Source organism: Tubulanus polymorphus, chromosome 7, assembly GCF_964204645.1.
Source record: "Tubulanus polymorphus chromosome 7, tnTubPoly1.2, whole genome shotgun sequence".
Lineage (NCBI taxonomy): Eukaryota > Metazoa > Nemertea > Palaeonemertea > Tubulaniformes > Tubulanidae > Tubulanus > Tubulanus polymorphus.
The window spans coordinates 16,121,657-16,142,893 of NC_134031.1; the positions used below are offsets into that span (position 1 = coordinate 16,121,657).

The 21,237-nt window shown below is 40.4% G+C and overlaps 2 protein-coding genes across 2 annotated transcripts; one reads left to right on the forward strand and one right to left on the reverse strand.

Moving 5' to 3' along the window:
- Positions 1-132: 132 nt before the first annotated feature.
- Positions 133-9,740, forward strand: LOC141908611 (uncharacterized). Its single transcript, XM_074798714.1, has 15 exons — positions 133-246; positions 1,122-1,279; positions 2,065-2,195; positions 2,700-3,153; positions 3,971-4,014; positions 4,701-4,760; positions 5,038-5,147; positions 5,531-5,609; positions 5,724-5,951; positions 6,569-6,830; positions 7,208-7,329; positions 7,413-7,550; positions 7,639-7,798; positions 8,177-8,379; positions 8,869-9,740. Exons 2-15 carry the CDS (start codon positions 1,135-1,137, stop codon positions 8,932-8,934), a joined length of 2,202 nt encoding a protein of 733 aa, XP_074654815.1. The 5' UTR covers positions 133-246; positions 1,122-1,134; the 3' UTR covers positions 8,935-9,740.
- Positions 9,741-10,516: 776 nt separating this feature from the next.
- On the reverse strand, positions 10,517-17,461 carry LOC141908277 (uncharacterized). The gene is made up of 14 exons (XM_074798248.1): positions 17,393-17,461; positions 16,841-16,910; positions 16,541-16,752; positions 15,720-15,921; positions 15,475-15,630; positions 15,141-15,283; positions 14,398-14,623; positions 13,833-13,970; positions 13,596-13,742; positions 12,992-13,098; positions 12,699-12,906; positions 12,197-12,304; positions 11,752-11,922; positions 10,517-11,211 (listed from the first exon to the last, which is right to left on the reverse strand). Exons 1-14 carry the CDS (start codon positions 17,453-17,455, stop codon positions 10,955-10,957), a joined length of 2,208 nt encoding a protein of 735 aa, XP_074654349.1. The 5' UTR covers positions 17,456-17,461; the 3' UTR covers positions 10,517-10,954.
- Positions 17,462-21,237: the final 3,776 nt, after the last annotated feature.

Below are 21,237 nucleotides of genomic sequence, written 5' to 3' on the forward strand. Positions count from 1 at the left end.
AATATCTAAATAGATGATAGATTCTCTTTATTTTCAAATTTTCAATGAATTGACAAGTCGACATTGTACATTTCGCAAATCTCTCACACGCACCTGAGCGGAACGAAGTTCGACCAATCACCGTGCTCGTAACATTACGACAAGCGACGCCATCTTGAATTATTGAAGCGGTGAATTGTACAAAAAATCGCTATTTTCGGCGAATTATCATTGATTTTTACGTTAGATCGGTGATTAGCCTCTGAGGTATGTATCGGGGATAGTTGCGGTAATTTGTTTCTAATCATGGGAGGCGTTTTTGTGTCAAAATAGAGCTTATAAAACGAGTCGTGTGATGTGCATGTAGAAAACCTGTCGTCGACTATCCCCAACCAACAGGTGGCGCTTCAAATCGTCCCACGTTTTCCCTATCATCCAGTGTATTCCACTCATTTTGATATGCTTCATTGCACTGAACGGTAACGTAGTCACATCAGCAAGATGAAGGCCTTTTTCTTATGAAGCTGAAGCAGGGGCAGATCTAGGCCGGGGATCTAGACCTTAACTTTGAAAATGAAGTGCCCTCAAAAATGTCACCGCAAAATTTTTTTGACCAAGGTTTTCTACCTATAATATTTTTTCAACGCATGAAATGACTGAAGCACCCCCTAGAATGTTGATGAAGTATCCGGAGTACGTGGTGTTTCGTAAAAAGTGACCTTTTTTCTCATTGGACACCCCCCCCATGGAACATCCTAGATCCGCCCCTGTTAAGAAGAGTAAAAAAAGGATAGAGTGACTTTGCATCCATGATAATCGCATGCCATCGGTGTTAACAAAATACGCTGTGGCTTCAGTTACAGGAGTCGTTAAACGGAGTGCAATAGCTGCGGTTATGGGAGTACACTAGATACACTAGAATTCTGACTTGCAATATTGGGATTGGAAACCGAAGCAAAAATTTCTAGCAATAGTCAAGTGCTTTACCCACTGAGCCACAGCACACAACTAGAAGTCATGCTGAAAGTTAATCTATGTAAAGCCTCACCTTACCTTACGCAGATATAGTACAGACTCGCGTAACCGTAGACAGTTTGTTCAAAATAACGGCAAAACTAATGTGTTTCTAATCTGAATTTCAGCTTAAGCTTAAAAATGGACTTCAACTCTTTACACATGATGACGAAACAGTTCCAGAATCAGGCGATGCAACAGATGCAGAATCAGATGATGGGCATGGGAGGCGGAATGCCGATGTTAAACCCGTTAGGCGCGATGATGGCTGCGGCAAACATGAGACGTATGTATCAATCGTTCGATCTAATCCGATCATGGTTTAGGTGTTTGATCATTGCCCAATTATCTATCATTAGTTATTAAGTCCTAAAACAGACAGATAGGCTATACGGGCAATTATGCCTTATAAAGTCTTAACCCATTTATGTCTTTATGTCTGCACCTGTCAAACAGGTCTAATTCTGGTTTTAAGTCATTTAAAGCACAATTCTTTGAAGCTAATAAATCAAACTGGTGTATCCAAAACTTCTACAGCAGACAGATTACTCCCATTTCACGTTTCCATTTCACCTTCATTCTACCTAATTTCATTAAATTTTGATCTTTTTTTCTGGGTGCTCGGATCCCTACGGGACACAGCCTCCATTGGCTTTCCAAGCATCCAGCCGTGTATGTATGTTAATTGTTTATAATCTATACATCATTTATACTGCATATGTACATGGCGAAATAAATATTATTATGTTATTAACAAGTGAAATCTTGGTAACTAACAATAAGTAATGAATAATAGTAACCACACTGCACTTTGATAAGATGCAATTAAAAGCGATATACGGATCATAAGGGTGGAATTTTTCGAATGTTCATATTAACTCCAGCACTAGAGGGGTTTAGCAGAAGAAAAATCATAATCTGCCACGTTTCTTAATAAAAAACCTTTACATTTACTTGGGGAATATTGTCCTTGAAATGGGATGTATCTGGTTCAGAAATGAAAAAGTGGTCGCCCCAACCCTGAAAGAAAGGTATTTAACACATTCAATAACCCGATGTATTTTGATTCAGATATGACTCAAGGAGGCCCGCGAGTTCCTAGAAGAAGTGACCGGCCGATGCGTCCGAGTCGTGGTGGACCGATTCGCAACAGCGACCGTCGTTATAACAGCGGAGGACGTCATTTCTCGCCCCATCGCGAGGTAGGACAGTTTAAACCGTATATATCTTGTGGGCTAGCTGAGAATAACTTACCATCATATAATCTCAGACATGACAATGACTATTCGTTCGAAGTTAACAACTGTTTTTAAGAGCAAAAAAATCAAAATACTCTATAAATCGCAATCAATTCTTCTATTTATGATGTCAAATTACTCAATTTTTGGTGAAAACTGCTACACTTAGGTATAGTTTGAGTCCGGTTTCATAGTCGAGACTTCAGTGCATAGTGGTTTTAAATCTTAAAGACTGGTCTTGAGTTGTTGGACCGACTTAGATGGTTGTAGACTGGTCTTAAGTTGTGTAAGCCATGACTATGGAACCAGTCCCCGGTCTGTAATCTAGGAATTTGGTCGATTGGCTATATTGAAAATAGCTCGGTAGCCTTAGCGGGTTTCGATGATTCGGGAAGGGGCAGTTGGTAAAAAAATGGCTGATTAAATGGATTTCTGATCTAACCATACTTGTGTATTTCCCTATTGAAGCGCAGTGGCGGAATTAGGAGATCTCCGAATCGTCATAGCAGCGGTCGCGGCGGCCGACCGTCGCCGCGGCAACATTCGGACCGTAGTCGACCGACGTCGAGTCGCGGCGGACGAGACCATTACCGCAGCACGAGCGGTCGCAGCACGAAGACGGGAACGTCGTCAAGTCATCATCACCACCACCGCAGCAGCAGCAGGAGCGGCAGTCGACACGGCTCGACGTCGACGAGTCACCGCGCGTCGTCTGGGCCGAGGAGGCACCACGACTCGGCGTCGCTGACGGACAAGCAACGCGACGACCTACGACGCAAACGTCAGGAAGAATGGAAGAAGAAGAGAGCGGTCGAGCTGAAGGCCGAGAAGAACCCGAACAGTTTGAAGGCGGCGGCGCACAAGGCGTTCGAGGAGTTGGAAACGACGGAACGATCGGCCGCGTCTGTTACGTCTCCGATAGGTAAAACAACCGCTAGGTCACACTGCCAACAACGGCGGCCATTGATCAAATGTTTATTTTCAATAGGACCTTCGTCGACAGATGAGTGTCGTGTATTTACTGCTCATATAGGACGTTATATTCACCATCAGGTTCAGCAGTCGTTATTACGAGGACTCTTCTACTTCTACTACTCGAACAAACCACAAAAAAAAGATTATCAAAATTATGTCTGTTTCTGCGTTTCTTTGCCAACGACGAGTGCCGACGATCGAGGCTACAGGACTTTGCGGAAACACGTAGCCGGCTGTTTTATTTATCCGTGTTTTTAGCGCCAGCTCCGGCGGCGAGATCGCTGTACACACACACGTACGCACGCATGCATGCAACTGAAAATAAGGACTTGAAAAAAATCGTCAGCCTATTACTGCTCTAAATGCACTCAAATCGTACAGCGCTGCTTTGCTCGTAAAAAAAAAAAATCATCAGCGGGTTTATGCGTGGAGACAGTTGAGATGAGATTGCAACGTCTGAATTGATCGATTGATTCTGGAAGATGGTGGTGGTACTCTCGGGACTGTTCGTTGCGATAAATATTACCACCACGCAGTATAATCAGTTACCGTAGTCGAAGGCAACACCTTAGACGTAGTCTGCCCGTTGAAAACTAGAGACTAATTAGAAAAATTGTCAGATTCTTTAAATTTTAGACAGCTCTCCTAACTAACTAATCGTATATATTTTCGCAATTAGTTACGAACGACGAGTTTAGCCGAACCCTCGCTCGAACCTTAATTCGTGAACTTGTTGTTGATTTACGCGTTTGTATTTATTGTAGAAGATGACGTGCCTAAGTGGCGAAGAATGGGAGTATTCAAAAGGGTACGTATGACCTGTAACTAGAGTTCGAATAAATGTTGTGTTTAAATTATGTTACGCCGTTATCTCCGAACGGTAGTACCTGCTGAATCGGGATCATTTCGCATGGAGAAATTGATTCTAGTTTATGAGAAATCCGGATTAGAAATTATATTTTGCGTATCTATGTCTACATGTATAGTTGGACTCAAAACCATATCTTGAAATCTGGATTAAACTGATTCGGATGAAAGGGGAACTGCAGTGACGAAACTATAATTGGCCATTCATTAAGCTCTAGTCGATGTTTAACATAATGCTAGTTGAAATTTCCAGTTCTCCCTTATTAACTCATAAATAACAATTTTAATACTGTTATCTGCAGAATTTACGGCAGATGAGATAAAGGTTTCAAATGCATATAAGATACAAAAAAAAGTTTTCACTGCAGTTCCCCTTTAAGCAGGTTTGACTGTAGTTCGAATATTTGAAAATGTTTGAAAACGGAATCTGATGAGTGATATTGTGTTGTCGATTGTTCCTGTTGAATAGATGTTATCGAATTTGTGATTTTTTTGCGGATTTTAATTTTCATTTATTCGTCCAAATTATGCACCATTGATATACTGGGAATAATTTGATGATGAAAAGCCATAGGGGGATTCTCATTAAAAATCACTAATCAGATCTGTTGTTGTTCTATTCGACAGAGAGACAGAGTGGTGAAACCGATAAGGCGTCCTTTGAAAAATTTCAAAGTTTTTCCCAAGGTAATTCTCGCAAACGACCGATCATTATTATTTTCGCTGAGAACGTGTCTCAGTATATCAGTGGTTTGAATACCTTCTTAAGCGCTTCATTTTGTAAGGAAATATTGTTATGAAATTGTAATGAGAAAAAAATGAATATCATATGTGATTTATCCTATCTTCTTCAATGTCGATCGTGTTTACGTACGGCTATAATCCACGCACTTGAAGTTCGACCATTTTGCCACGCGATAATTCTCGTTAATATCTTGCGATCATTTCGTTTGTTTCTTCGTAGAAATTTATTCCGAAGGAAATCGTCGAGAAGCAGAAACAGAAGTTGTTGTCGACCCCGAATCTTTTGTCCGACAGGGTTACGACCAGATTGTTAGCCTCGGTCAAAACAAGGTACAAACGTGTGTTTCATACTGCGGCTATTGCAGGGCGGGCACTGACTTAAATGCCTGGGAAACTCAGGGAATCAAAAATTTGGAAAACAAATCCGGGAAAACAGGGATTTAACAAATTTTGCCAAAAAAACCTGGAAAACTCTGGATTTGGATTGTTGCTGACAATGCTTTTCTTTATCAATACGTGATTCGTAAAATATGTAATAAAATATGTATAAATTTTAATCCAAGAAATTCTTCACATTTACTCGGGGAATTTTGTGTTCTTACGTTGAGAAAATCTTGACAGAAAGTGGCCGCCCTGTATTGTGAAATGTTAAGAAGTTTTGCCCCGTATCAAATCTTGCTCTCATTTCTCAAATTCTCTTCATCCGTTTTTAGGACGATGAATTATTGTATCGTTTGTAAGAAGAATTTCTACGGAACGCGAGAAATTCATTCTCGATCAGAGGCCCATAAGGTAAGTGTTCATATCATAGAATAAGGTCTTCGTTGACCTTTGATTATTACGCAATATTTTTTAACGCCTCGTTGAGATTTTTATCGACGCAATGTTTTTCCCTCGTGTCTCTAGACTCAACTGAAAAATCGTATCAAGAATCTGGGTTTGAATAAACGCTTGAAGACGCGACGGGAAATCGAAAAAGAGAAGAAAGCGAAGGAGGAGGCTGAGAAGGCAAAGGAAGCCAAGCAGCAGGAAGAAGAGGAAGAGGATGACGAGGATTTCATTTTCCCCGATAATTTGGACGACCTCGTCGTTATGGATGAAGTCGGCGAATCGGATGATGAAACTAAGAAAAAGGTATCGTATTCATTTATCATAACTTGTACAGGGTCTCGTTGATTCTGTAAAAACTGAAAATGATGCTTTTAAAGGTGCTTGAAATTCTTTAGATTTTATCTAGCAAAATACCCAAAACTCAATTTGAGAAATAGGCAATTGGTCTTGTTTGTAGTGCTACAGTAAACTAAGCCAAAATCGGTACAGTAGGACCAGGATTCTTTCCAATTAGGTGGTTACCAAATTTAAACCTAGTTAAGGTAGTTTTTAAGGATACAAATTTCCTTATAAAACCACTGAATTAACTGTTTACCGAGATAACAGCAGGGATCATTCATTTATTACGTACGCATAAAATTTGAAATTTTTAAATCGGCCATTCTTTCATATACATTAAGCATTACAGTACGCAATTGCACTGACCCCTCCCCCTCCCCTAATGCGTACGTAATAAAATGAATGACCCCTTACCGATTTCGGAGAAGTCTACAGTAATTAGGACATCAAAGTGATGCAGACGCTTCTTTGAAATTGTCTCCTTTAAAACTCCTTACATCCAGGAATGCACGATCTGTAAGGACCCTGTTATAGCTTAAATAAATGCTTAAAATAAGCAATTCTGAAAATCCTTACTTCAGGAATCTCCGAGCAAAAGTCGCCGCGACGATCGCCATCGCCACGACCGTCGTCACGACAACAGTAGCAGCAGCAGACGGCACCACGACTCGCACCGTCGGGACTCGCATCGCAGCGGGGGTTATCACAGTTCGTCGCGACACGGCGACTCGTCTCGGTATCATCGGAGCAGAGACGATCGCAGTCGCCGCGGCGGTCATCATACGGATAAAAAAACCACAAATAAGGAATCGGAACACATGACGATGGAACAGGATCCGAACGGTGAGATCTTTTAAGTCGATAGGTCAAGGACGTTATTACAATTCCAGGGGCTAGTGGAAACTGACCCGACTGTGAAGTTGGTTGATAAAAAGGACACATTTTCATCGGTAACAGGGTGGCCACTTACCTGAAAATCAGGGAAAAGATGGGAAAACTTCTTTCTTTAAAAAAAAAAATCAGGGAATTTTGTAAAACAGTTGAAAATCAGGGAAATTTGTTGAGATTGCTATTGGATTCTGAGCAGATAAAGTCAGGAAAAACAATATGCAAGTCGGGGAATCGTCAGGGGAAAAGTCAAATTAAAGTGGCCAGTCAGATTGTTTTGAAAACTCCCAACTGTGAATTTTGTTACTATCGATTACTTATTCATTATACAGGGTTTGAATATATTCTACCAGTGTCGGGATTCTTTTGTAAGTTGTGCACGAAGTTCTATCACACTGAAAGTGCCGCCAAGAAAAACCACGCGCGTTCGAAACCTCATCAAGAGAAACTACTGGTAAATCAGAATCAGCGAATCAAACATTTTGCAAATGTATTTGAATTTAGAGTGAGTAGTACGTTGTTTTAATTGTTTTATAGGCGGCTCGGGAAGAAATTGCCAAAGCCAAACTGGAAAAGGGCAAAAAAGAGAAAGAGGAACGCGAGAAAAGGGAACAAGAAGAAAAGCAGAAGAAAGAAGCAGAAGAAAAGAAAGAAGTCAAGCCCGAAGAGAATAAAGTATGGATTGGAAAAGTTTGACTCAACTGGATCTAGCTCCACGTCGATTCCTTACTGAAATGAGAAACGGTTGTTCGTTTGTTTTCAGGTTGACGGAGAAAAAGCCGATGACGAGAAAACCACTGAAGTGAAAGACGAAGAAATGACCGAATCGGAAGCCGTTGTCAAAGTCGAGGAGACGGCTACTACGGAAGAAAATGAGGACAGTTCGGCAACTGAAGCGAAAACAGAAATTAAAACAGATGAGTGTATGTATTCGATACAAATACTTCGATAAGTCAGGGTGGCCACTTATCTGGATATCAGGGGAATTTTCTTAAAGAAAGTTAGGGAATAGTCAGGGAATTTTGTAAATAAGCTGAGAATCAGGAAAAGTAAGGGAAATTAGTTAAGACAGCTTAATCACAAGTAAAATCAAAGTTTCCGTATATGTCTTACATATTTGACTGCGTTAATTGATTGGATTCTTAGCAGATCAAAGCGGAATATGACGTGCATGTCGGGGAATAGTCAGGGAAAAAGCAAGTCAAATTTAAGTTGCCATCCTGTCAGCTATTCAGAAGAAGTAGATTGTTCTTCTTTTAATTCATACCATGTATGTGAGATTGCAGCAATCTCTATTCCAGCGGCAGCAGTGGAAACAGTCGAGAACGAATCGGAAGAAACCCCGGTCACATCTACAGCTGATGAGACGAAGATGGACGCGGAAATAAAAATTCGACCGGAGTTTAACGACGAAACCGATGAGAAGTGCGACGAAAACAGCGATAAAGAGGTCGAAGAGGAGATCATTGATGCTGATGAGGATACAGAGGAACTGATTGTTCAGGTAAATGTAGGTTGATATCCAGCTAAACAAACCTGATTTAATAGTTTCGAATTAATTTTGATTGGGTACATGAATTGGGTACTGGCTACTAATTCCACCTGAAAGTGCCAGGCTCGCTAGTGTAACGCTTCTTCAGGTCAATTAAGATTTAAGAAAAGAATTTCTCAAATTCTTTGGACAACGAATGAAAAGCCCGCAATATAATGAAAAACTAGAGATGAGAATTTGACAGCCTAATTCAGTGGGCCATTTCCTGAACTATGGAACCCACAGAATTAGGCCGAAATGTCAAATTTTCATCTAAGTCTCATGAATTCTATGATTAATCAGAGTTTATCTAGTTAGCTAATTTTTGGATTTGAAAACTGAAAATTATTGAAAATCAACTGATTTTGATCGAGCATGTCCGATATCTTTGCGTCGCGATCTGAACGGGATAGGGACGGTGTATCAGTGCCCTAATTTGTAAACGTCGTCGTTTATTTCCAGGAATGTGAAGACGAATTGTTGGACGACGATTTGCTCGATATCGACGATACTCAAATCGAATCGTAAAAACGTAACCTACTTAACTTAAAACATAGTAAAGCACAATTTAGGTGTAGTGAAATTTGCGGATGTATATAAGACAATAGTTGTATAATACCAGGGGTATCCAGTTTCTCGGGATTGTTGCTCAAATTTATGTTCGTTGTAAATAGAAGCAAATTTCCGTTCAGCGGATTTTTATCAAAAATAGAAATGTATGTAAATAGATATATATGGAAATATTTGATTGAATAAGTTGCAGATGAGATGTATATTTCGACATTGTGTTTGTCAGTTGATCAGGGGACGTCGTAGTCTTAACGAATGATATGATGATAAATTTCTCTTGTAAATAATCAATTTTAAGCTGCAGACAAATTGTGTTGCATTTAAAATGAAATAGTAATCACACCTCGCCTCAACAATCCATTAGCTAATTATTATGAGCGGATTTGTAATCCGTATTGTATATAACGAAATCTCTTTGGTAACCGGTCTGAACGCTATAAGATTGTGTGTATAAGTTTAATGATTGCCATGTATTTTTTTGTCAGATTAGATTATTCATGTATTGTGCCAGTGAGACCTTGAACATCTCTATAGTGTGGGGGTTTACTGCAAAACCATCAAACACATAACAGTCATATAGACACATTTGACCTTAGGCAATTTATTGGAAGAATACTAAATTATCTTCTTGTTTTCTGTAAGTTTAAGTATTTCATCAGGACCAATAATAGCCGATTATTCTGCTGTCTCTCGCGTTTAATTTATAAACTTATATGTAATCTCGATAAGATCTGTAGAAAAATATGTTGCAGTAAAAATCCTCACAATAAACATTTCATATGAAAAATATCTTCAGTTTTGACTTGAGTGATGGCTTGGCAAATGGGAATTGGATTTGGTTCACTAGTTCAACTCCGGTTTCGTTGTGTCCTCCGAGGATTCATATTCATAAGAGGAATGCACGATTATCTGAGACTTCATATCAACAAGGCTAACGTCATTTCAGCCCTCTAAAGCCTAGCGCACATCGACACTGCGATTGGAGACAACTAGTTGCAAGGCAGTTTTCGGCGCATGAGAGGAACTGGCTGGATACGATCAGTTGCTTGAATGTGTCGATTTGAGCGAGCTTACGATTGGTAAGCGTCGATCGATCTCCAGTTCCAGCCAGTTGCCCATGTTCTACTTTTGAGCAACTGGTTGTACTCAATCGCAGTCATATCTGTCGATGTGCGCGCTCTGGATCTCGACGATCGACACACGCCATGTAGTTGCTGCTACTGACCGGTTGTAACTAGATTTCGATGTGCGCGGGGTTATCGTTCGGTAGCAACTAGTTGTCTCCAATCGCAGTGTCGATGTGCGCTAGGCTTAAGGGATCATACATTTATTATGTACGCATAAAATTAGAATTTTCCAACCCCCCTCCCCCTGTACGCAGAATCGGCCATATTTTCATATACATTAAGCATTACAGTATGCAATTGCGCTGACCCCTCCCCTAATGCCTACGTAATAAATGAATAATCCCAGAGCTATACATGAAATCAGGAGCCATTTTTTAAAAATATCGAAGACAAGTTCACCGCGTTTTGCCTCGAGTCAAAGGAAAGTTTTATTTTCTAGCAATCTTATGTACATTGTCATGTGTTTCAGTAATGGAATGTTGACATTATGACATAATAGAATTCTATTTCAAGATAGTTAAATTAGAAAGATTAGCTTAACTAAAAATATGAATCGACCAACATCTCAAGTAGATACATCGAATTAAGTACCTAACATATGATTTAGGACATTTTTCATAAAATTGGGACTTTTCAAACATCCATACAATTTACTTTTTTATTTCATTAAAAAACAATCAAGACAAACATAATAGTAAAACGGTGTAATAAATAAGTCGATTAGAATATCGTGTATGCTTGAGTATAAGACAATCTTATCAAAATTTACAAATTACCGGTATATATATGTGAAGAAATATATTTTTGATCTGCAATTGGACCTAATCTGCTACTTCACGCGCATATCATTCTCAATGCGGCGTTATTTTGAATCGTGATTTGATGTTTCGATCTTCATCCGAATACGGATACCACGTGATGTAATTCGTGCTCCACGCATTGTTGTAGATATTATACGCCACTCCGGTTACGTTTGAAATCGGACGCATATCTATAGGCAGAGCGTTCTGCGACATTTTCGACGTTATGGGCGAAACGAGAATCAAGTCAGAAGACGTGATTCTCAATCCGTGAGAAGAATCTCCGTAATAGAAACCTTTATCGCTTCCTATGATAAAGAAATATAAATTTCAGTAAGAAATTTCTCAAAACGTGATTAAGGACTGTTCAAATGCAAATACCACCAATTTTTACAAAGAAGTGATTTTTCTACCCTTCCCTCCTCAAAATACATACATTTTGAATACTATCTTACTTAGATTATAACAGAATTTGCTTAATTTAGATTTTTTAATTGGACGAAATATTTGGTCCATTTAACCTGGAACCGTGTAAACTATGATTCAAAATTCGGATTTTACTTATTTCAGAGAAATCTGGGCAGTCCCTATTCATCAGAATTAAGCAAGTTCTATTTACTTCTAAAATGCATAGAAACATTACAGTAGAATTTGCTTAATTCAAATTTTTCAATCGGACGAAATATTTGGTCTATTCAGCCTGTAACCATGTAAACTATTATTCACAATTCGGATTTTACTTAATTCGGAGAAATCCCTAGTCACCAGAATTAAGCGAGTTCTACTTTACTTAGTCGGATAAAATGTATAGAAACATCAAAAGAACACAAGGATGTATATCGACATACCGTGTTGATGTTGACTTCCGTTCATCATGACGTTTGCCATATCTATCGGTAATCCAAGCTTGTACAACGTCCACTTAAAACGAGGTTGAGGACGGGGCTTAAACACTACCCACAATGCTTCGGCCAATCTTGTCGTCGTTTTGTCCATCGTAAGATACTCGACTTCAACATCTGTTTAACAAATACTCGGATTAAATGAACTGCGAGAATCATTTCAATACAAGGTCCTTACAGGTCAGGGAATCAAAATTTTCCAGATATTTTCCTGATTATTGTCCAAAACTTTTCTGATTGAATCATTAGATACTCTCTCAGTGGGGATTGATTCTTATCAAGAGGTTCCATGTGCCACCCTGATCACCAGCAATCCACAATACCCTGATTTCCTGGACCTGTCAGAACTGTGTCAAAAGCTACCGGTATATTAATCTTGTATGATTCTTACCATTGTTGACAACTTTGTATTTAATCCACAAATGGTTCGGGGCTCCGTACCAGAAATGTGGCCACTCTTCGTCGGGTATGGCTCTCACTATTACATCACATGAGGTTTCTGGTGAAACAAAATGCGAAACATTAGTAAATAACATCCGATGATAGTTGGTTACAAAAGGAATCAGAATTAAACAAGCGATTGTCAGATATTAACGAAGTAAAAATCCACAATATAACGAAAAACTAAATGAGAATTTGACGGCTCAATTCTATTAGCCATTTCCTATGGAACCCACAGAATTGAACCATGGGCCAGTTGCTCAAAGGTTGGTTTGAGTTAACCAGTGGATAGTTGACATAGTGACAATTAAAAGTTCTTTGTTACTATGGTATCTATCCACTGGTTATCTTCAACCAACTTTTGAGCAACTGACCCCATAACGTCAAATTCTCATCTAGTTTTTCATAAAATTGTGCGTCTTCACTTCATCGGAATTAAAGTCTAGACTTACGCGTGTTCATATAAGCATCGGTAACGTGAATCATCCAATCTCTACTTTCTGGATGAGCTAACGTCTTATCGGAGTTCACTTTACCGAATGGAATTCCGTGAAGAAGCGGATAGTAGTTGAAATTATCGGCCATTATCCTAAAATCGGTTTGATTGTAGGTCGTATACACGAACTTAGCTAACGGATATTCCTCAGATGCCCATTCAACCTGGAAATCGAAATACAGGCGAATCTCATTACAAACAAACTTCATTGCGCTAAAATATCTCATCGAACATGACTAATTTTCTCACGCGATTATTAGGTGTATAAAGTCTATTGATGGCACCGTCTTTACCAATACTAAATATGATACCACTTTTACATTTCATATTCGAAACATCGGCAACTCTAGCGTAATCTACACGGATAAATATAGAAAATGCTTTTATTGATCGTGCTTATTCAACGTGAAACCTGGGAATCTCTACGTGGGCACTCCAGGGGCCAGTTGCGCTGTCGAGGCTTATAATTTAAGACCAGCTCGGTTCTGACTGGAAGTCTGATATTTAATCTCAGTATTTAGAGCTAACAAGTAAAAGCCCGCATTCGATGTTTAACAACTGTATTTCTTAATTACTGTAATTCATTATTATATGATTTTGGTTTCTTTGATGATGGAGTTTAGAACTCCGAAACTGTCAGACAATAAACGCTTTATTATCAATCAACTGTGGGTTTTTTACTTGTCAACTTGGTTCTATAGCCCAACTAACCAACCAACTTTAAAGACAAGTCTTAAGATTGAAATCCATATTTGGAGTTAATTCACGACAGTGCAACTGGCCTCCAGCAGTTTTTTTTTTCAAATAAGGAGCATAAGAATTCATAAGCAGTCAGGATTACATAAAATCATACCAGTTAAATCTGGAGCTGAAGCCTTCGTTTTGTAGATTTCATCTTTGATGTAAGGATAAACGGGATGGGCCTGCAGTATATCGACTCCGAAGTTGAAACATTCTCGTTGACCATGCCAAGTTTTCTCAACCATTTGATATATTTTGGCTGAAATAAGATCATTCGAATCCTCGTAAAAATTCATCGCTCAACGTTTCTTAAGAGTAGAATATCGTAAATATTTGCAGACATACTTACTCGTTCTGACCTTCTCAAACTGCTGATTGCTCCAGTTGACCAAGTCTGAAACTCCACCCGAACCCCATGTGTGTTCCATCGGTTTAATCAAAAACCTCATAGCATTGACAATAACCGGATCATCCATCGAGCACATTCCTAAAATCACAAATGTTTCAAATCCATTAATTTTCAAGTACAGCAGTCTCTTAATCACTTTAAACAAGATTTTCATTGAAATCACAGGGGCTAGTCACAATCAAGCGGGGGTCTAAAATAAATGCTAAAGCATCCTAAGAACCACCTAGGCTATTACGAATAAGAAATAGGTGGTAACTACGAAAGCTACCACCCCAAGCTTAATAATAATAATGATATATTTCCTTATATAGCACATATCTATACAACAATCGATGCGCTTCACAATATAGGCCTAAAACACAGTACAGAGAAATTGTTAAAATGACCAAGTATACATGCATAATAAAACAATACAGAGGTTTTTTTTTAAAAAAAACATTCATTTTAAAAAATGAAACAGAAGCCTCAGAGTCAATTTCTTTTTGATTTCACAATCAAGTCTCACCTGATTGTACACATTGCTCCATCACTCTCATTACGGCGCAATATTCAGCTGTTTTGCGAGGATCTGATGAAATACCAGTTATCCAAACGTCGCCGATTTCTTCGGTCGCAATAGGCAACAACGATTTGTACGGAGCCAACGCTGCAAAGAAATCGCCCATGGTTGACGCAACGATTTTCGCGTTTGGAAATTCTGCACGCAAAATCTCGTGGTACCCCAAAATCTCCTGAAATAACAAAAGTTGAGAAGTTTCAGGGATCTACAGATCAGTCATTCCAGGATAAAAGGAGTTTTCAAGTTTTAAAGGAGAAAATTTCAAGGTGAGTCAACATTACTTTAATTCATATCCCAATTACTGTAGATTCCTCCAAAATCAGTACTGTTTATCTCAGTGAACCACTAATTCAGTGGTTTTGTAAGCAATCTTTTATCCTTTACGCTAGGTCTACCTAAACTCAGTTTCTAATTCTGTAACCGCCTAATTGGGTAAAAAGATGTATCGATTCAGGGGAAGTCCATTTTACAACTACAAACACAAATTTTTAATTGCCTATTTCTAACAATTTTAAGGAGTTTCAGGCATTTTGTTCGAATCAAAGGTGTATCAAGCAATTCAAAGGCATTCTCCATTTTCAATGAGTTTTTAAGGAATCAAGGAGTCGTACTAGGGACCCTGTATTTTTAGAACCCGAAAATATGTTCAAATGCATCGATGAAATCGCTCTATGATCTCATAAACTCACAGCCACACTCCCTGGTGGTCCACTGTTGTCCGTTCTAAAGGCAAAACAGAGAGCTTCAGGAAAACCATCGACCCAGTGACAATCATCCACTGATAACCCAGAAGGCGCAGCGGGATAAGGTCCAGGATTATTTGGATAACCACCTACAAATGAAAGCAGATAAGAATGAAAAAACTTTAATAGAACAATAGCTAATTTCACACTATTCTTTAGTGAAAAGCAGTTTTTATTAAATAATGTATATGTAACTGTTTGAGAAATGCTCTATTGCCTTTGGTCTTAAGTTATCTGGAGACTTTTTCCGGAATCCCTACATGTATTTCTATTTGCTTACCTTTGTGAATGACCGCTAATATTTCAGCACCGTTGTACCTCCAGATAAATGGAGTCGGTCCTGCGAAGTCGGTCGGCGGAGAACCGGGATTTATACCGATCGAAATAGCTTGAATATCGCTCTTTACCAGGTATGGAATGACCGCTTTCGTCGTACCTGAACCAAAAACGATACGCAGATTTTAAAATCAAATCAAAACTTCTCTCGGAAATTCTTGGGAAAAACTTCTTAGAGGCAAACACTACCTGGGACATCGCGTTGACTGACGGCGCGTGCTTTCCTACGAATTCCGAACCGGTCGTCCAAACGTCTGCTGACGTTCAAAGCCGATTCCACGAATAAACCATTACCATTCTCAAACTGCATATTCATCGGGCCGGCGTGCCAGGTAATAGCACCCTCTCTGATCGCATTCTCAAAGCTTTTCACCTGCGTCGCATTTGGGCACTGTAGAAACATTATAAAACGCTAATTTTCAGAATATAAGAATCAATCAGCAGTAATTAAAACGACAACCCAAATAAAATGGTGTTAGCTAAATCAAGCATAAATTGTAGTTTCACTTATGCCCTCATCCACAAATGCACTGGAGCCCTGCAGCAGATTGTGGCTGGGTTGGGTTTAGCGTCGCTCAAGGTCCTTGTCATGAAAAAAATTATGACAAGCCCCTGTGTGGGTATGAGCCTCATCTTTTGTTTATGACATGCTAACTATCAAGCAGTGCGTGGCAATCGAGGATTCCACTTATGGCAGGTGAGGATCCACCAGGTGCGCTAGTGGTTACTCGGTTACCGCGCTGCAATTTCTTCGACATCTGCATTAAATTCGAATCAACTTTTCTCATCGACCAATCAATTTTCAGTAAAACTATACCATACACTCATTGGGGACGCCTATTTTTTGATGATGACTTGTTTTACAAAATTTCCATTTGGGAGCCAAAAAGTCCAGTTGAAAGTTCATTGATAATGAACTAATTTTCACTACGTATAAATGAGTGTATTATTACGCTATCTGGTGTGCGCCGGTACCCCATTATTCTAAGAAGCATGATGGTGGATTATACCTTTATATCAATTCCTGATATGGTCAGATCTTTCGGGCAGTCTAAATATAAACTGACGAGCCATGGGTGAGTGGTGTAAGTGAATTTCTCCACGTAACCTTGTTTTATCAAGAGATCGTGAGTGCTGATCGCGCGAGGAAAGTAGACGGAGAAATAACCGTTGACTACTTCGAGCAGGTATCCGAATCCACCAGGAATCCAATAACCAACATCTGAAATCAAGGATAGCAAATTATACACATAATCTGGCAATTGTCAAGGAATTTTTATGATCGAATTATGAAGCTATTCTCTTCTTACCTAAGTGGTTCATGTAGATCAAATGGACTTTCGTTACATGGTTGTGAAGTTGTTGCTGGTTTGAATCAACCTAAAAAATTTGAAATTTGATTACATTATCCAAACAATTATCAGTCCCCACTAGATTTTAATGATCTAATTAGAAACATTTCTGTAGAATATGAATTTGATATGAGTAATTACGACATTAAATGAAAACGGCAACCCAAATAAAATGGTGTTAGCTAAACCAAGGTATTAATTGTACAGTTTCACTTAAGCCCACATCTACGAATGCACTGGAGCCCTGCGGCAGATTTTGGCTGGGTTGGGTTTAGTGTCGCCCAAGGTCCTTGCCATGTGGGAATGAGCCCCATCCATCTTTTGTTTAGAGGTGCCAAACTAGAAGACCATTCTTGCCCTTGTTTGTGTGTTGGTTACCAATCTCCACAAAAATGTCAGTCAGGTCAAAAAGTTGCAATAATCTTTTTTTAGTTCGTTCTTCTTCCTCTGGGGATTTTTGGGTACCCCTGGTCCCTGTCTCAAATAATAATCAAAGATTGCAGCGTTTACCTGAGAAAAACAGAACAAAACGACAAAAATTTGGACAAGAATCTGTTTGTTGGTTCCTGCCATTTTCTGAGATCATATGATTTTATAATGATAACATAAACATTGCGCAATGCACAGGAAGTTCACCACACGACCTTGACTCTTATTTCGGTGACACCTATCCACATTTTGACATTTACTTCCTGATTGTGGAAATACTGCATATGAGTTAAACTGCAGCGTCCCGTGAGAGGACCCGGGCCTGTGACGGGACATGGGTCCTCTCACGGGACAAATGTAGAATTCTTACATGAAACGTCGATTCCAATGCTAGCGGTTTCGAGTCCCAATATTCTTATGTATTCTGCCTATAACGATTATGAATAAATAAATTCAACTATCGATTGTAATTATTACATTTTCCATTTTGATTTCATTTATAAATACATAAAGGCCTACCGAAAAATTCTAATTTACTGCAGGGCCAGGGGGACAATAGGGGATGTGAATGCACGTTTTTCACGCAGGATTTTACAACGGAACCCGCGATTCAAGTTACCGTCCCGTGAGAGGTCCCGATTCAAGACAATGTCCCGTGAGAGGACCCGATTTTAAATACTGTCCCGTGAGAGGACCCGGTTCAACACACTGTCCCGTGAGAGGACCCGATTTTAAATACTGTCCCGTGAGAGGACCCGGTTCAACACACTGTCCCGTGAGAGGACCCGATTTTAAATACTGTCCCGTGAGAGGACCCGGTTCAACACACTGTCCCGTGAGAGGACCCGATTTTAAATACTGTCCCGTGAGAGGACCCGATTCAACACATTGTCCCGTGAGAGGACCCGGTTCAACACACTGTCCCGTGAGAGCACCCGATTTTAAATACTGTCCCGTGAGAGGACCCGATTCAACACACTGTCCCGTGAGAGGACCCGATTTTAAATACTGTCCCGTGAGAGGACCCGGTTCAACACACTGTCCCGTGAGAGGACCCGATTCAACACACTGTCCCGTGAGAGGACCCGATTTTAAATACTGTCCCGTGAGAGGACCCGGTTCAACACACTGTCCCGTGAGAGGACCCGATTTTAAATACTGTCCTGTGAGAGGACCCGATTCAACACACTGTCCCGTGAGAGGACCCGATTCAACACACTGTCCCGTGAGAGGACCCGATTCAACACACTGTCCCGTGAGAGGACCCGATTTTAAATACTGTCCCGTGAGAGGACCCGATTCTAAATACTGTCCCGTGAGAGGACCCGATTTTAAATACTGTCCCGTGAGAGGACCCGGTTCAACACACTGTCCCGTGAGAGGACCCGATTTTAAATACTGTCCCGTGAGAGGACCCGATTTTAAATACTGTCCCGTGAGAGGACCCGAATCAACACACTGTCCCGTGAGAGGACCCGATTTTAAATACTGTCCCGTGAGAGGACCCGATTCAACACACTGTCCCGTGAGAGGACCCGATTCAACACACTGTCCCGTGAGAGGACCCGATTCAACACATTGTCCCGTGAGAGGACCCGATTTTAAATACTGTCCCGTCTATCCGGAATTGGGAAACATTGCGGAAGAGTAAAAGGGGAAATATGAAAGAATTGATGATAACCTTTTTTACCGTGTAAAGTAATAATTGATAATTAAATGATAAGAAATAATTTAGTTTGGCGACAAAGATTAAGTAACCTAAAATGCTAAATTGATTTCGAATTCCAACGTATGTTGTTTATGTTCAAATATGAATAATATAGTCTTCGAATGTAATATGGTTTACAGATTTTGATAAATAAATAACTGAACATAATTTCACATATATACGATTTGTTTTATGTTTTAAGGGGACATAGCCAATTTGGCTTTTAGTACGTACATCCAGCCATCATTGTACGCATATTGTTGAAATAATAATTTCTTGTTGTAATTTTTATACATGGCAAAAATACATTATCATTATGAACATGGGACTCAACATTGACAAAGTGGACAATTTCATTAGGTCTACCAATCGTAGATCAGTGGATCCAGCCAACGGACGGCGAAGGACTCAAGTAACTAAATCGGGGCCGGGTAGAAACCTGTCCTCTCACGGGACAGTATTTAAAATCGGGTCTTCTCACGAGACAGTATTTAAAATCGGGTCTTCTCACGGGACAGTATTTAAAATCGGGTCCTCTCACGGGACAGTGTGTTGAACCGGGTCCTCTCACGGGAGAGTGTGTTGAATCGGGTCCTCTCACGGGACAGTGTGTTGAATCGGGCCCTCTCACGGGACAGTGTGTTGAACCGGGTCCTCTCACGGGACAGTATTTAAAATCGGGTTCCTTCGCGGGACAGTATTTAAAATAGGGTCCTCTCACGGGAGAGTGTGTTGAACCGTCTCCTCTCACGGGACAGTGTGTTGAACCGGGTCCTCTCACGTGACAGCAAGTTGATTCGGGTCCTCTCACGAGACATTATTTGAAACCGGGTCCTCTCACGGGACATTATTCAAAATCGGGTCTTTTCACGGGACAGTAAGTTGAATCGGTTCCTCCCACGGGACAGTGTGTTGAACCGGGTCCTCTCACGGGACGGCAAGTTGATTCGGGTCCTCTCACGAGACATTATTTGAAACCGGTCCCTCTCACAGGACAGTATTGAAAATCGGGTCCTCTCACGGGACAGTGTGTTGAATCGGGCCCTCTCACGGGACATTATTTGAAACCAGGCCCTCTCACGGGACAGCAAGTTGAATCGGGTCCTCTCACAGGACAGTATTTAAAATCGGGTCCTCTGACGGGACAGTGTGTTGAATCGGGCCCTCTCACGAGACATTATTTGAAACCGGGCCTTCTCACGGGACAGTATTCAAAATCGGGTCCTCTCACGGGACAGTATTCAAAATCGGGTCCTCTCACGGCACAGTATTTAAAATCGGGTCCTCTCACGGGACAGTATGTGAAATCGGGTCCTCTCACGGGACAGCGTGTTGAATCGGGTCCTCTCACGGGACAGTATTTAAAATCGGATCCTCTCACGGGACAGTGTGTTGAACCGGGTCCTCTCACGGGACAGTGTGTTGAACCGGGTCCTCTCACGGGACAGTATTTAAAATCGGGTTCCTACTCGGGACAGTATTCAAAATAGGGTCCTCTCACGGGAGAGTGTGTTGAACCGGGTCCTCTCACGGGACAGTGTGTTGATTCGGGTCCTCTCACGGGACAGTGTGTTGAACCAGGTCCTCTCACGGGACAGTGTGTTGAATCGGGCCCTCTCACGGGACAGTGTGTTGAACCGGGTCCTCTCACGGGACAGTATTTGAAATCGGGTCCTCTCACGGGACAGTAAGTTGAATCGGGTCTTCTCACGGGACAGTGTGTTGAATCGGGTCCTCTCACTTTGAATTCTCTCTCGAGAGTGATCTAGGGCCATTAAGTTGCCCCCTCCACTTTTACTTTTGTTTGCAGTGTAACGCTTAACAAACGGTTACTAACACCATTGGCACCAAAATTGTCAAGATACATTCACTTTATTTTCGATTAGTATGAGTCAGTCTATACACTAAAAATTGAAATTTCGATAGCTGTGGTTCTGTCTTCTCTTGATCCGATCTTCATTATTACATTTAATGTTTCGATTTGATGATATCATTGATCTGAAATAATAAAATTACGAACAAATTTCGATTATTAACATGTTCTTAACATTATTTTGAGTGTATATAGTAACCAATCGAGTGCAGTTTCTTTCGACATTTCGTCTATGAAATGCAAAGTTTTCATTTTCCATCGGGACCTGTGACGGGACAAGGATGTCCCGTCACAGGCCCCAGGTCCTCTCACGGGACATGCTGCATAGCTGCAGTTTAACCTGTT